The sequence below is a fragment of the Hemitrygon akajei genome, chromosome 22, assembly GCF_048418815.1.
Source record: "Hemitrygon akajei chromosome 22, sHemAka1.3, whole genome shotgun sequence".
Classification (NCBI taxonomy): domain Eukaryota; kingdom Metazoa; phylum Chordata; class Chondrichthyes; order Myliobatiformes; family Dasyatidae; genus Hemitrygon; species Hemitrygon akajei.
The window spans coordinates 62,157,723-62,171,558 of NC_133145.1; the positions used below are offsets into that span (position 1 = coordinate 62,157,723).

Here is a 13,836-nt window from a genome sequence, read left to right on the forward strand (position 1 = left end):
TTCCACAGTGAAGACTGACACAAAATACTCATTCAGTTCACCGGTGTTTCACTGTCCCCTAATACTACCTCTCCTACATCGTGTTCCAATATCCACTCTCACTTCTCTCTTACACTTTATGTAAGGACAGGCTTTTGGGTACCTGAAGCTTTCCTAACAGCCTATCAGTGAAAATAGTTACTTCAACATTGTACTATGTTAATATACTTGCATCTAACCCTCAAATACAGAACATTAAGAACTTTCTCCTGCAGTGTATCACGTGAACCTTATTAGGACAAAATGCATACACAGGGACAGGCCACCAGCTTCCATTACCTGAGATCCTCCTGAGACAATGCTTCCTTGGGGAAAACGTCTGATGATCCAGTTCTTCTGTGACCCACATCTCCATGGTCTCCCAGTTGTCGAGACCTGTAAGGTGATTTTTAGTTATTCCTCTGCTCCTGTAACCACTGTAACACACACAAAATGATGGATGACTTCAGCAGGTCAGGCAGCATCTGTGGAGAGGACTAATTTGCCAAAGCTTTGGGCCAAGGCCCTTTATCAGGACTGGAAAGCAAAGGGGCAGAAGCCAGAATAAGAAAGTGGGAGGAGGGGCAGGAGTACAAGCTGGCAGGTGGTAGGGGAAACCGAGTGAGGGGGAAGATGGGTGGGGAACGAAGTGAGAGGCTGGGAGGTGATAGGTGGAGGAGGTAAAGGGCTGAAGAAGGAATCTGATAGGAGAGGAGAGACCATGGGAGAGAGGGAAGGAAGAGGGGCACCATAAGGGGTAAGGGTGAGAGGCAAACTAAAATGGGGAATGGAAAAAGAGAGAAGGGGGAGGGGGAGAAATCACTGGAAGTTTGAGAAATTGATATTCGTGCTACCAGGCTTGAGGCTACCACTGTGTTTTGTGTCAGTCTACAGCTGTGGCTCAGAGGGTACTACTTCACCTCCGAGTCAGAGGGTCAAGGATTTAAGCACACCACTCCTTTCCCATACCGCCGATTTGTGAGTGAGTGATCCAAGCTGACACTCACTGCGGTGCTGAGAGAGGAAATTGCTTCAAACATTAAAATAGGCTCAAAGTGCAGAGGAATTCCCTGTGATAAAGGAAATGAACAATAAGGGAGTGTTTCCTCGCATAGGCAAGGCAAATGGGTACCATAACTGTTGTCAAAGTGCACACTATCACTCAAGAATTGGCCATGAACACTACTTCACTATTTTGCTCTCTTTGTCCTCTATTTATGGTCATTTACAGTGACTTTCATGTATTGTACTAAACTGTTGTCATAAAACAACAAATTTCGCAACATACGTGGAGGAACAGAGGGATCTTGGGGTCCATGTCCATAAATCGCACAAAGTTGTCACGCATGTTGATAGGATGGTTAAGAAGGTGTGTAGTGTGTTGGCCTTCTTTTAGTAGGGGGATTGAGTTCAAGAGCTGAAAAGTAATGTTGCAGCTCTATATAACTCTGGTTACACCACACTTGGAGAGTATTGTGTTCAGTTCTGATTGGATGTCGAAGCTTTAGAGAGAGCCCAGTGAAGATGTACCAGGATGCTGTCTAGTTTAGGAAGCATGTCTTATGAGGAAAGGTTGAGAGAGCTAGGACTTTTCTCTTCAAAGTTCAGAGTAAATTTATTTTCAAAGTACATACTACATATACTACACCGAGATTCATTTTCTCGTGGACATTCATGGTAGATACCAAGAAACACAATATCTACACACAGAGACGGACAAACAACCAAGGTGCAAAAGAAGGCAAACTCTGCAAATACAAACAAACAAAAAAAACAAGCAAATAAATAATATCGAGAACATGAGTTGTAGAACCTTGAAAGTGATTCCATAGATTGTGGAATCAGTTCAGTTTGAGGTGAGTAAAGTTATCTAAGTCAGTTCAGGAGCCTGATGGTTGAAGGGTAATAACTGTTCCTGAACCTGGTGGTGTGGGACCTCATGGTTGAGGGGTGATAACTGTTCCTGAACCTGGTGGTGTGGGACCTGATGGTTGAAGAGTGATAACTGTTCCTGAACCTGGTGGTGTGGGACCTGATGTTTGAGGGTGATAACTGTTCCTGAACCTGGTGGTGTGGGTCCTGATGGTTGAGGGGTGATAACTGTTCCTGAACCTGGTGGTGTGGGACCTGATGGTTGAGGGGTGATAACTGTTCCTGAACCTGGTGGTGTGGGATCTGATGGTTGAGGGGTGATAACTGTTCCTGAACCTGGTGGTGTGGGACCTGATGGTTGAGGGGTGATAACTGTCCCTGAACCTGGTGGTGTGGGACCTGATGGTTGAGGGGTGATAACTGTTCCTGAACCTGGTGGTGTGGGACCTGATGTTTGAGGGTGATAACTGTTCCTGAACCTGGTGGTGTGGGACCTGATGTTTGAGGGTGATAACTGTTCCTGAACCTGGTGGTGTGGGACCTGATGGTTGAAGAGTGATAACTGTTCCTGAACCTGGTGGTGTGGGACCTGATGTTTGAGGGTGATAACTGTTCCTGAACCTGGTGGTGTGGGACCTGATGGTTGAGGGGTGATAACTGTTCCTGAACCTGGTGGTGTGGGACCTGATGGTTGAAGGGTGATAACTGTTCCTGAACCTGGTGGTGTGGGACCTGATGGTTGAGGGGTGATAACTGTTCCTGAACCTGGTGGTGTGGGACCTGATGGTTGAGGGGTGATAACTGTTCCTGAACCTGGTGGTGTGGGACCTGATGGTTGAGGGGTGATGACTGTTCCTGAACCTGGTGGTGTGGGACCTGATGGTTGAGGGGTGATAACTGTTCCTGAACCTGGTGGTGTGGGACCTGATGTTTGAGGGTGATAACTGTTCCTGAACCTGGTGGTGTGGGACCTGATGGTTGAAGAGTGATAACTGTTCCTGAACCTGGTGGTGTGGGACCTGATGTTTGAGGGTGATAACTGTTCCTGAACCTGGTGGTGTGGGACCTGATGGTTGAGGGGTGATAACTGTTCCTGAACCTGGTGGTGTGGGACCTGATGGTTGAAGGGTGATAACTGTTCCTGAACCTGGTGGTGTGGGACCTGATGGTTGAGGGGTGATAACTGTTCCTGAACCTGGTGGTGTGGGACCTGATGGTTGAGTGGTAATAACTGTTCCTGAACCTGGTGGTGTGGGACCTGATGGTTGAGGGGTGATAACTGTTCCTGAACCTGGTGGTGTGGGACCTGATGGTTGAGGGGTGATAACTGTTCCTGAACCTGGTGGTGTGGGACCTGATGGTTGAGTGGTAATAACTGTTCCTGAACCTGGTGGTGTGGGACCTGATGGTTGAGGGGTGATAACTGTTCCTGAACCTGGTGGTGTGGGACCTGATGGTTGAAGGGTGATAACTGTTCCTGAACCTGGTGGTGTGGGACCTGATGGTTGAGGGGTGATAACTGTTGCTGAACCTGGTGGTGTGGGACCTGATGGTTGAGTGGTAATAACTGTTCCTGAACCTGGTGGTGTGGGACCTGATGGTTGAGGGGTGATAACTGTTCCTGAACCTGGTGGTGTGGGACCTGATGGTTGAGGGGTGATGACTGTTCCTGTGGGACCCAAGGCTCCTGTACCTCCTTCCGATGGCAGCAGCAAGAAGAGAGCACGGCCTGGATGGTGAGAGTCCTTGATGATAGATGCTGCTTTCTTGTGGCAAGACTCCTTCTAAGAGTGCTCAATGGCAGGCTGGGCTACACTGGGCTGTATCCACTACTTGTTGTAGGGTTTTCTGATCATGTTTCCATACCAGGCTGTGATGCACCCAGTCACTGTGCATCTATAATTGTCAAAGGTTTCGATTACATGCTAAATCTGTAAGAATGTCGAGGCACTGCCATGCTTCTTTTTTTGCAATTGGACCCAGCTCAGATACTCTAAAATAACGCCAAGGGATTTACAGTTACTGACCCACTCTACCTCTGATCCCCGGTGAGGACCAGCTTATGACCCTCCAGTTTCCTCCTTCTGTAGTCAACAATCAGCTCTTTGGTTTTGCTGATGTTCAGTGAGAAGTTGTTGTTGTGGCACCTCTTAGCCAGATTTTCAAACTGCCTCCTGCAGTCTATGGACTCATTACCCCTGATGACCTGGCCAACAACTGTGGTGTCGTCAGCAAACTTAAATATGGCACTGGAGCTGTGCTTGGCCTCACAGTCATAAGTATAAAGTGATTAGAGCGGGGTGTAGCACACAGCCCTGTGGTGCACCTGTGCTGAGGGTGGTTGTGCAGGAGATGGTGTTGCCAGTCCCAACTGACTTGGATCTGCAAATGAGGAAATCAAGGATCCAATTATACAAGCAGGTATTGAGACTCAGCTCTTATTGATTAGTTTTGAGGGGGATGAGAGGTGACTTGCTAGAGGTGAATAAGATGATAAGAGGCATAGATAGAGTGGACAGCCAGACATTGTTTTCCAGGGTAGAAATAGCTAACATGAGGGAGTATAATTTTAAGGTGATTGGAAAAAATTATAAGGGGAATGATATCAAAAGTATGTTCTTTACACAGAGTATAGTGGATGTCTTTAACACACTGCCTGGTGTAGTGGTAGAGACAAATATATTAGTGACATAATATAAGTAACTCTTAGTTAAGTACATGCATGAAAGAAAAACTGAGGGCTTTGTAGGAGGGATTGGTTAGATTGATCTAGGAGCAGGTTAAAAGGTCGGCACGACATCGTGGGCCGAAGGGCCTTACTTTGCTCTACTGTTCTGTGTGAGGTTGACGACATGTAAGAAAAATGGAGGTTAGATTGACTATGCAGCACAATATCGTGGGCCGAAAAGGCCATACTGTTTTATGTTCTATGAATGGCGGCTGTCTTCACCTCTGCCTCCGGTACAGGCTGTAGTAAGCGTTAGTTTGCTGCAGCTCCTTCGGCCGCCCCTCTGGCGGCTCTACCACCGGCTCCGAGTCCACTTCCTTCTCATCGCCGTCCAGCGAGTCCTGGAGTGAGCTCTGACTGATCATCGCGGGCTGCTCCGTCATACCAGCTCCAGCTCCCGGCCCGAACCCGGGCCCTGTCAGCCCGTCCGATTCCAACCCTCACTAATCCCGGGGGGATCGCTCTGCTTTGCGCAGCTGGCGTCGGCTGTCCGTCCTCGAATACACTCCGGCTGCGGCGGGTGTCCCTGTGAAGTTTCCCCTTCCCACCTCGAACGGTGCTGCACTCGAAATTTTAAACTGCTTTAACGTGTTTACTTGCTAATTCGCTGTACAACGCGAACATTTACGTTCTGTTAACCAACGCTTGTGTTTTAACCCCTTATGTTCTCCTGTGTGACATTCCCTTTATTAAAAGCCTTTGAAAATCAAAAATAAATCTCATTTACAAATCTAGGTAAATTCTAAAAGGACACCATAGATTGAAGAAACATTCACATATCCAAGTTAACTCTGCTCAATCATATTATTGTCAACTTATAAATGTCTTGACGTCACAATATCTATTGAGATCCTCGTAATTTTGCAACTGCTTATAGAAGCCAACAGAATGGCTATATCTTACTCCTCTAAAAATTCTCCTTTTTACATAAGGGAACTACATTAGTCTGGAATGGACTTTTCGTCTTTCCATAGAACTTGTTAAAGTGTCTTCTTGCTGGTGTGAAGAAAACAACCTCTCCCTCAATTTCGCAAAAGTAAAGGAGCTGGTTGTGGACTACAGGAGGAATGTCTCAACCCCATAGACATCAATGGATCTGGGGTTGAGAGGGTGAACAGCTTTTAAGTTTTTCGGCATAAACATCACCGAGAATCTCACATGGTCTGTACACACCAGCTGTGTGGTGAAAAAGGCACAACAGCGCCTCTTTCACCTCAGACGATTGAACAAGTTTGGTATGCCCCCCGCCCCCCCAAATTCTCAGAATTTTCTATAGGGCCATGATCGAGAGCATCCTGACCGGCTGCATCACTGCCTGGTATGGGAACTGCACTTCCCTTAATCGCAGGACTCTGCAGAGAGAGTTGCGGATAGCCCAGCACATCTGTAGGTGTGAATTTCCCACTATTCAGAATATTTACAAAGACAGCTGTGTAAAAAGGGCCCAAAGGATCATCGGGGACCCGAGACACCCCAACCACAAACTGTTCCAGCTGCTACCATCCAGGAAATGGTACTGCAGCATTAAAGACAGAACCGACAGGCTCCAGAACAGCTTCATCCAACAGACCATCAGACTGATGAACTCACGCTGACACAACTGTATTTCTATGTTATACTGACTATCCTGTTGTACGTAATACATAATATTTATTATAAATTACTATACTTGCACATTGAAATGGAGACATAATGTAAAGGTTTTTACTCTTCTTGTATATGAAGGGTGTAAGTAATAAAGTCAATTCAATTGGATTACTCTCATAATCCATTTTACTATTAACAATTTGTTAGACATTGCTTACTGAGGTCTAAAGCATTCCCAATCCTTAGATTTACAATATTCTGACAATTTTATAAGCTTTTCTCCTAAGTTTAATATTATCTTATAGTATACACCAATTATATGAGGCATAAATCCCAGTGGTTACAGTCATTTTATTAAGTGTTACAAGAATAAAGAAGAACAGAACAAAAAAAAAGGCAAAAAGAAGTAGTGGTCACCTCATAGCCAGACTAAAGATAAAGCACATTTCATTGACAACATGTAGCCTATGAACTCGCCATATAATATCCAATATTGAAAGGCTTAGATAGAGTGGATGTGGAGAGGATGTTTCCTATAGTGGGGGAGTCTAGGACCAGAGGACACAGATTGAGTGGGTGTGGAGAGGATGTTTCCTATAGTGGGGGAGTCTAGAGCCAAAGGTCACAGACTCAGAATAGAGGGACATCCATTTAGAAAAGAGATGAGGAGGAATTTATTTAGCCAGATGGTGGTGAATCTATGGAATTCATTGCCACAGGTGGCTGTGGAGGGCAATTCATTGGGTATATTTAAAGTGGAGTTTGATAGGTTCTTGATTAGTCTGTGCTCAAAGGCAACAGGAAGAAGGTAATAAAGTGGGGTTGGGGGAGATACTATTAATAATAATTCAGCCATGATGGAATGGCCTAATTCTGCTCTATGTCTTATGTTCTTGTATAGGTGATAATATAAAAATTATAAGCAAGCATAGGAAAATTAAACTAGAAGTAAAGTAATAATTCTGCACCCTAATCCAACAAGAGTATCACTATTCTCCTGTAGGAACGATTCCCATTAATAGTCAGATTCATGTTCAACCAAAAACATGCAAATACAATGCATTTCAGTGCATCACACTCTCCAACCAGACTACGTCAAACAAGTGCACACTGACAGCAACTTCCAAAAGCTGCCAAATTAAAAGGGAACATTTCAAGGTTTAACTGTACCCAGCTGGCAGATATTTACCCTTTATCTATTTAGATTAAATCATGGGGACACTCCTCTCACTGCAGTTGTCACAATTTGTATAATACACTCACTGATCGAGCCTGTATATCTTTAGAAACAACAGTTACAAAAAAAGAGAAAGAAATCAGTTATTGGCTGTGAGCTTCCTGCTGTAATTGACCTTGAGAGATTGATTAGAATTAGATTATTATTGTTACTACTGAGCTACATTGAAAAGCTGTCTACTGTTCATACAGATCACAGTGCATTGAGGCAAAACAATAACACTGCAAAATAAAGTATAAAATTATAACATAGACAAGATATTAAGATCAAAATCAGGTTTATTATTACTGACATACAGTAAGTCATGGAATTTGTTGTTTTGTGCCAGCATTACAATGCAAGGCACTCCGTTGGCTAGGGTCAACCATGGACGTTGCACCTTGGATGTCTATGTGTCGGTTAATATACAAGCCAGGGCAGTACAATATGGAGAGCAAGCTGTTGCCAATGCAGGCTCCACCTCTCCATCCAACCGATGAATCCAGAGGAATGGCAGAGACCGATACAGTTTGGCACTCACAGTGTCGCAGGAGTTGCCAGTCAACGTTGAACTCAATGTAGGATTGCCTTAGGGACTCCAGTTCCAGATTTTCCCCTCAGGGTTTACTCCTGAAGCCTTCCCCATGAGTAGGTATAGCCGCAAAGCAGTGGAGGTTTGAGATCAGAGTTTTCCTTCTCCTAGGTGAACTGCCAAGCATGGCTGATGAGCCCCATTTGCCCGAAGCAAGTAGCTTGAAAATATCAGTAATCTCCCCCCACCCTTTGCTCCTTCTGTCAGTAGAAAGAGAATGGTTCTGCTGGACTTAGTAGCTAAGCCACACATAAAGGTCAGGAGCTTGTCAAGATTAATTGAAACACATGCCATTGGGAGCTTTTAATATGTAGTGGAAGCTCATCCCACTACCCAGTCTAATGCAATGCTTAAAAATTACTATAAATTACAATAATTAATAAATAAATAGTGCGAAAAGAAAGCGAGAGTGAGGTGGTGTTCATGGATCGTTCAGAAATCTGATGATGGAGGGGAAGAAGCTGTTCCTAAAACATTGAGTGTGGGTCTTCAGGCTCCTGTACTTGTTGGTGGGAATGAGAAAAGGGCATGTCCTGGATGGCGAGGGTCCTTTGTGATGGATACTCCCTTCCTGGGACATTGTCTTTCAAAGATGTCCACAGTGGTGGGGAGGATAGTGTCAATATAGATCTGGCCAAGTTTACAACCCTCTGCAGATTTTTCCAATCCTGTACATTGGTGCCTCCACATCAGACGGTGATGCACAGTCAGAATGATCCGTAGAAATTTGCTAGAGTCTTTGGTGACAGACTGAATAAGTGGTATATATTAGAGAAGCTCTCTGTCTATCAAAAGGAACGATGAAAAATATCAAATGCATGTCATGGCTGTTTGCACTATTGTCTTGTAAATTGGTGGTTGCTTTTGTATTGTTTGCTGTGGTATTATCCTGTGTGTTATACTTGGCACCGAACCACAATCAGTTCTGGTATGTTTCATGTACTGGCAATAAAGTGATTCTGATTCTATGGAAATAATACAAATCTATAGCAAGAGTATGATTCAAAATAATAATTTTAAAACTATATATATCTGATAGTTTAATTTGTATAGTACGTGGTGTGTCTTCAGATATTAGAGAAAGGAATTATGTACAAACCACTCATATATCTTTATTCTTGGTAAGAGAGAAAATAGAAGATAAATGTATTTCTTTTACTTCCTGGAATGTGTGCATTTCTGACAAGACTGATATTTATCACGTGTGTCCAATTGCTCTTAAAAAGGTAGTGGTGAAAACTCTGCTCGGATTGTTACGCTCAGTGAAGGCACTCCCACAGTGCTGTTTAGATAGCAGTTCCTAGAAGTTTGTTCCTGCAGTGACAAGGGAATGCAATGTACACAGACATCATGCAATAGGTTGTTAAAGTTGGGGGAGGTAATAGAGATAAGTTCCCACCACCTAGAAGGCAAGATACACCCCAAAGATGAAGAAATATTCTAAAGGGAGGATGAGGCAACCATGGCTGACAAGGGAAGTCAACGACAGCATAAAAGCAAAAATTAGTGAGAAATTAGAGAATTGGGAAGCTTTTAAAAACCAACAGTCAGCTAGCCAATAATATAAAACAGGATACAAAAAGTTTATTCAGATATATAAAGAGTTAAAAAAAAAGGATGAGAGCAGATATCAGACCTCTAGAAAATCACACTGGAGTTGGGGGACAAAGAAATGGTGGACAAATTTAATATGTAAAAACAAGAGAAAATCTGAGATGCTGGAGGAACTTAGGCCAGGGAGCATCTATGAGAAAAAACAGTCAATGTTTCGGGCTGAGACCCTTCAGCAGGACTGGAGAAAAAAGATGAGAAGTCAGAGTAAGAAGGTAAGTGGAAGGGGAGGAAGAAGTACAAGGTATTAGGTGATGGGTGAAACTGGGAGAAAGGGAGGGGTGAAGTAAAGAGCTGGGAAGTTGATCAGTGAAAGCGATAAAAGGCTGGAGAAGGGGAAATCTGATAGGTCATGGAAAAAAGGGAAGGGGGAAGAGCACCAGAAGGAGGTGGTGAGATACGGTGAAAGAGGTAAATGGGAATGGGGAATGATGAAGGAGGAGGGACAATTACCAAAGTTCGAGAAATTGATGTTCATGCCATCCGGTTAGAAGAGGCTACCCAGACAGAATATAAATTGTTGTTCCTCCAGCCTGAGTGCGGCCTTGTCGTGGTAGTAGAGGAGGCCATGGACTGACTTGTTGTAATGGGAATGGGAAGTAGAATTGAAGTGGGTGGCCACAGGGAGATTCCGCTTTCTCTAGTGATGCACTGTAGGTGCTCGGTGAAGCAATCTCCCAATCTACTTCGGGTCTCACCGATGTACAGGAGCACCGGATACAGTAGATGACCACAACAGACTCACAGGTGAAGTGACACCTCACCTGGAAGGACTGTTTGGAGCCCTGAATGGTAGCGAAGGATGAGGCGCAGAGGTAGGTGGAGTACTTGTTCCGCTTGCAGGGATAAGTACCAGGAGGGAGATCAGTGGGGATGGACGAACCGACAATGAGGTTGTGTAGGGAGCGATCCCTGTGGAAAGTGAGGGGAGGGAAAGATGTGTTTGGTGGTGGAATTCCATTGGAGATGGCGGAAGTTAAGGAGAATTATGTGCTCTGTGGGTGGTGGGTGGTAGGTGAGGACAAGAGGAACCCTGTCCCTGGTAGGGTAGTGGGTGCTTGGGATGAGAGTAGGAAAGGTGAGGGGGGAGAGATGTGCTTAGTGGTGGGATCTCATTGGAGATAAGTGGATGTTATTCATTGGGATTTTCAGAAGGTCTTTGACAAGGTGCCACACATGAGGTTGCTTAACAAGGTAAGAGCCCATGGTATTGCAAGAAAGGCACTAACATGGATAGAACATGGGGTGCTGGCAGGAGGCAAAGAGTGGGAGTAAAGGGTGCCTTTTCTGGTTGGCTGCAGGTGACTAGTGGTATTCCACAGGAATCTGTGTAGGGACTGCTTCTTTTCAAGTTGAATGTCAATGATTTGGATGAAGGAATTGATGGCCAAGTTTACGGACTATATGAAGATAGGTTGATGGGCAAGTAGTGTTGAGCAAGCAGTGTCTGCAGAAGCACCTAGACAGATTGGGAGTGTTCCTACAGGATTCCCTATAGGTTAACTTGCACAGTAAGGCAAATGCAATGCCAGCTTTCATTTCAAGAGGACTAGAATACGAAAGATGTAATGCTGAGGCTTTATAAGATATTAGTTAGACCACATCTGGAGTATTGTGAGCAGTTTTGAGCTCCACATCTAAGAAAAGATGTGCTGGCATTGAAGGAGATCCGGGGGAAGTTGATGAGAGTGACTCCAGGAAAGGGTTTACACATGAGGAGTGTTTGATGGCTCTGGGTCTATACCTGCTAGAGTTTTGAAGTACGAGGAGAGATCTCGTTGAAACCTATCGTACACTGAAAGGTCTAGACAGAGTGAATGTGGAGAGGGTGTTTCCTATTGTAGGTGAGTCAGGGACCAGAGGGCACAGCCTCAAATAGAGGGATGTCCATTTAGAACAGAGATGAGAAGGAATTTCTTCAGCCAGACGGTGGTGAATTGGTGGAATTCATTGCCACAGAGGGCTATGGAGGCCAAGTCATTGGTATATTTTAAGCAAAGGTTGATAGGTTCCCGAAGAGTCAAGGTGTCAAAGGTTACAGGGAGAAAGCAGGAGAAAGGGTTTGAGAGGGATCAGCCCTGGCAGAATGGTGGAACAGACTCAAAGGGCTGAATGGCCTAATTCTGCTCCTGTGTCTTAGGTCTTAAATGCTCCCAATGGCATGTGTCTCAAATAGCCTCTGACAACCAAGTCTAGCTCCCGGCCTTTACGTGTACCTTAGCTAGTAAGCCTAGCAAAACCTGCACTAGGTTTCCCAAGGTCCTTTGCACCTGATTTCATAATTCACTCCCTACTTAGAAAACAGTTTATGCACCACATTCCTGCCTCAATTCCATATCCCTCAAATGCAATCACATCAGTCCTTTCTTAGGAGATTCAGCTTGTATTGGTATGGAAACACCAATGAATGGAAAATCCTACAAAACGTAGTGGGTACAGCCAAGTCCATCATGAGTAAAGCCCTCTCCATCATTGAGCACATCTGTATGGAGCGTTGTCACAAGGAAGCAGTATCCATCATCAGAGACCCCCCACCACCCAGGCCGTGTTCTCTCCTGGCTGTTACCATCAGGAAGGTGGTACAGGAGCCTCAGGCCTCACACCACCAGGTTCAGGAACAAGCCTCAACCATCAGGCTCCTCAACTTTACTCACCCCAAAGCTGAAATGTTCCCACAACCAATGGACTCACTTTCAAGGACTCTTTATCTCATATTCTCGATATGTATTGCTTATTTATTATTTCTTTTCCCTTTCTTTTTGTATTTGCACGGTTTGTTGTCATTTGCACACGAGCTGTCCGCCTTGTTGATGCAGCCTTTCATTGATTCCATTATGGCTAATGGATTTATTGAGTATGGCTGCAAGAGAGTGAACCTCAGGGTTGTACATGGTGACGTACCTGTACTTCTGACTTTCGTGCAGCCTCTCCTCTCTCTCTGACTCGCTTGATGTACCATTTCCTATCTCAGCACCAACCGTGACCTAGCCTGGGACAAAAGTTGCTTCCCCTTGCACCAAGATGCCCCTTTTTATACCCTTCAAAACTCCTTATACTAGTATTTTTCCACGCATTTTGTATCTGCACCTGCATAATGAGTACACTTTTCTGTGAAAAACATATTTTTCATTATTTCCACTGAAATGGCTGTAGACTTGTACTTCCTTAACTTTCTCAAAACATTGCTGTGGTCTGCTTCTCTTGCCAAAACAATCCGTCTAACAGCACTTTGTCCTATAGACTTCTATTCTATTTTAGCGTATACCACGGGGGAATCAGTTAACTTCTTCCTTACACAAGTCACTGCTAGATACAAAGAACATCAAGTACTGCAGGACTATCCCATCAGTCAGTTGCTCAATGGCGATGGAGCTGAACTTATCGCATGCCGTTGTTGTGTTGTTGACTGGTCTTGTCGTGTACTATTGTGCCAAGAAGGCATGAAGCCCAATGAACAGAGGGATCACCCTTGATGTTTTTCCTGTTATTACAGGACCCTGGTGGATATTGGTAACATAGAAGGCTGCAAGTCCAGTGATGGGGAAGCTTGGTTGTGGCAAGGCTAAGGCTACAGCCACCCCAGGGAGGAGAGCTGTGGCACTGAGGGGAAGCTGCTCTCCAGTGTTCGCTCTGTGGATAAACAAGCTGCAGTCATGCCACTCAGAAACTTGGGCTATATTATTTTTTCTTTGTGCACTACATGTTTTGCTGAAATCGTACACATACATGCTACTTGTGCTATGCGCTGTTGGTAATGTGTTTTGCACCTTGGCCCTGGGCTATTTCGTTTGGCTATATTCATGAATGGTCAAATGTTAATTAAACTAGAAATTGAATGGCTGATCCTTATTTTGAGACAGTGACAAGTGGTACTCACAACAGTCAGGGGAACGTCATCCTCCAATCTATTCATCAGGCCTCATAGGAAGTACAAAACATGACCTTAAACCCAGTTTGCAAATCAGAATCCCTAATTCTAGGAACAAGAATCAGGACATTCTTTCCTTAGAACTGATCTGCACATAATACTCCAGGTGTGGTCTCACCACAACCCTATATATAATTACAGTAAGCAACATCCATCATCAAAAACCCCCAAACACAGGAACACCCATCTTGTCCTTCCTCTCCCACCTGCCCTTCCTTCCCCTTAACTTTCCTCACCCTACTCCCTCTTTCCCTTCCTCTCCCTCCTCCCCAACCCTTCTTCCC

The 13,836-nt window shown here is 44.7% G+C and overlaps 1 protein-coding gene across 1 annotated transcript in view; it reads right to left on the minus strand.

Moving 5' to 3' along the window:
• c22h17orf75 (chromosome 22 C17orf75 homolog) overlaps positions 1-5,233 on the minus strand; it is a 30,522-nt gene extending 25,289 nt beyond the window's left edge. The window contains exons 1-2 of the mRNA XM_073026431.1: positions 4,841-5,233; positions 319-414 (exon numbers count right to left, since the gene is read on the minus strand). Coding sequence (XP_072882532.1) covers positions 319-414; positions 4,841-5,001 — 257 coding nt within the window. The 5' untranslated portion in view covers positions 5,002-5,233. The remainder of the gene's footprint in view (positions 1-318; positions 415-4,840) is intronic.
• Between the last annotated feature and the right edge of the window lie 8,603 nt (positions 5,234-13,836).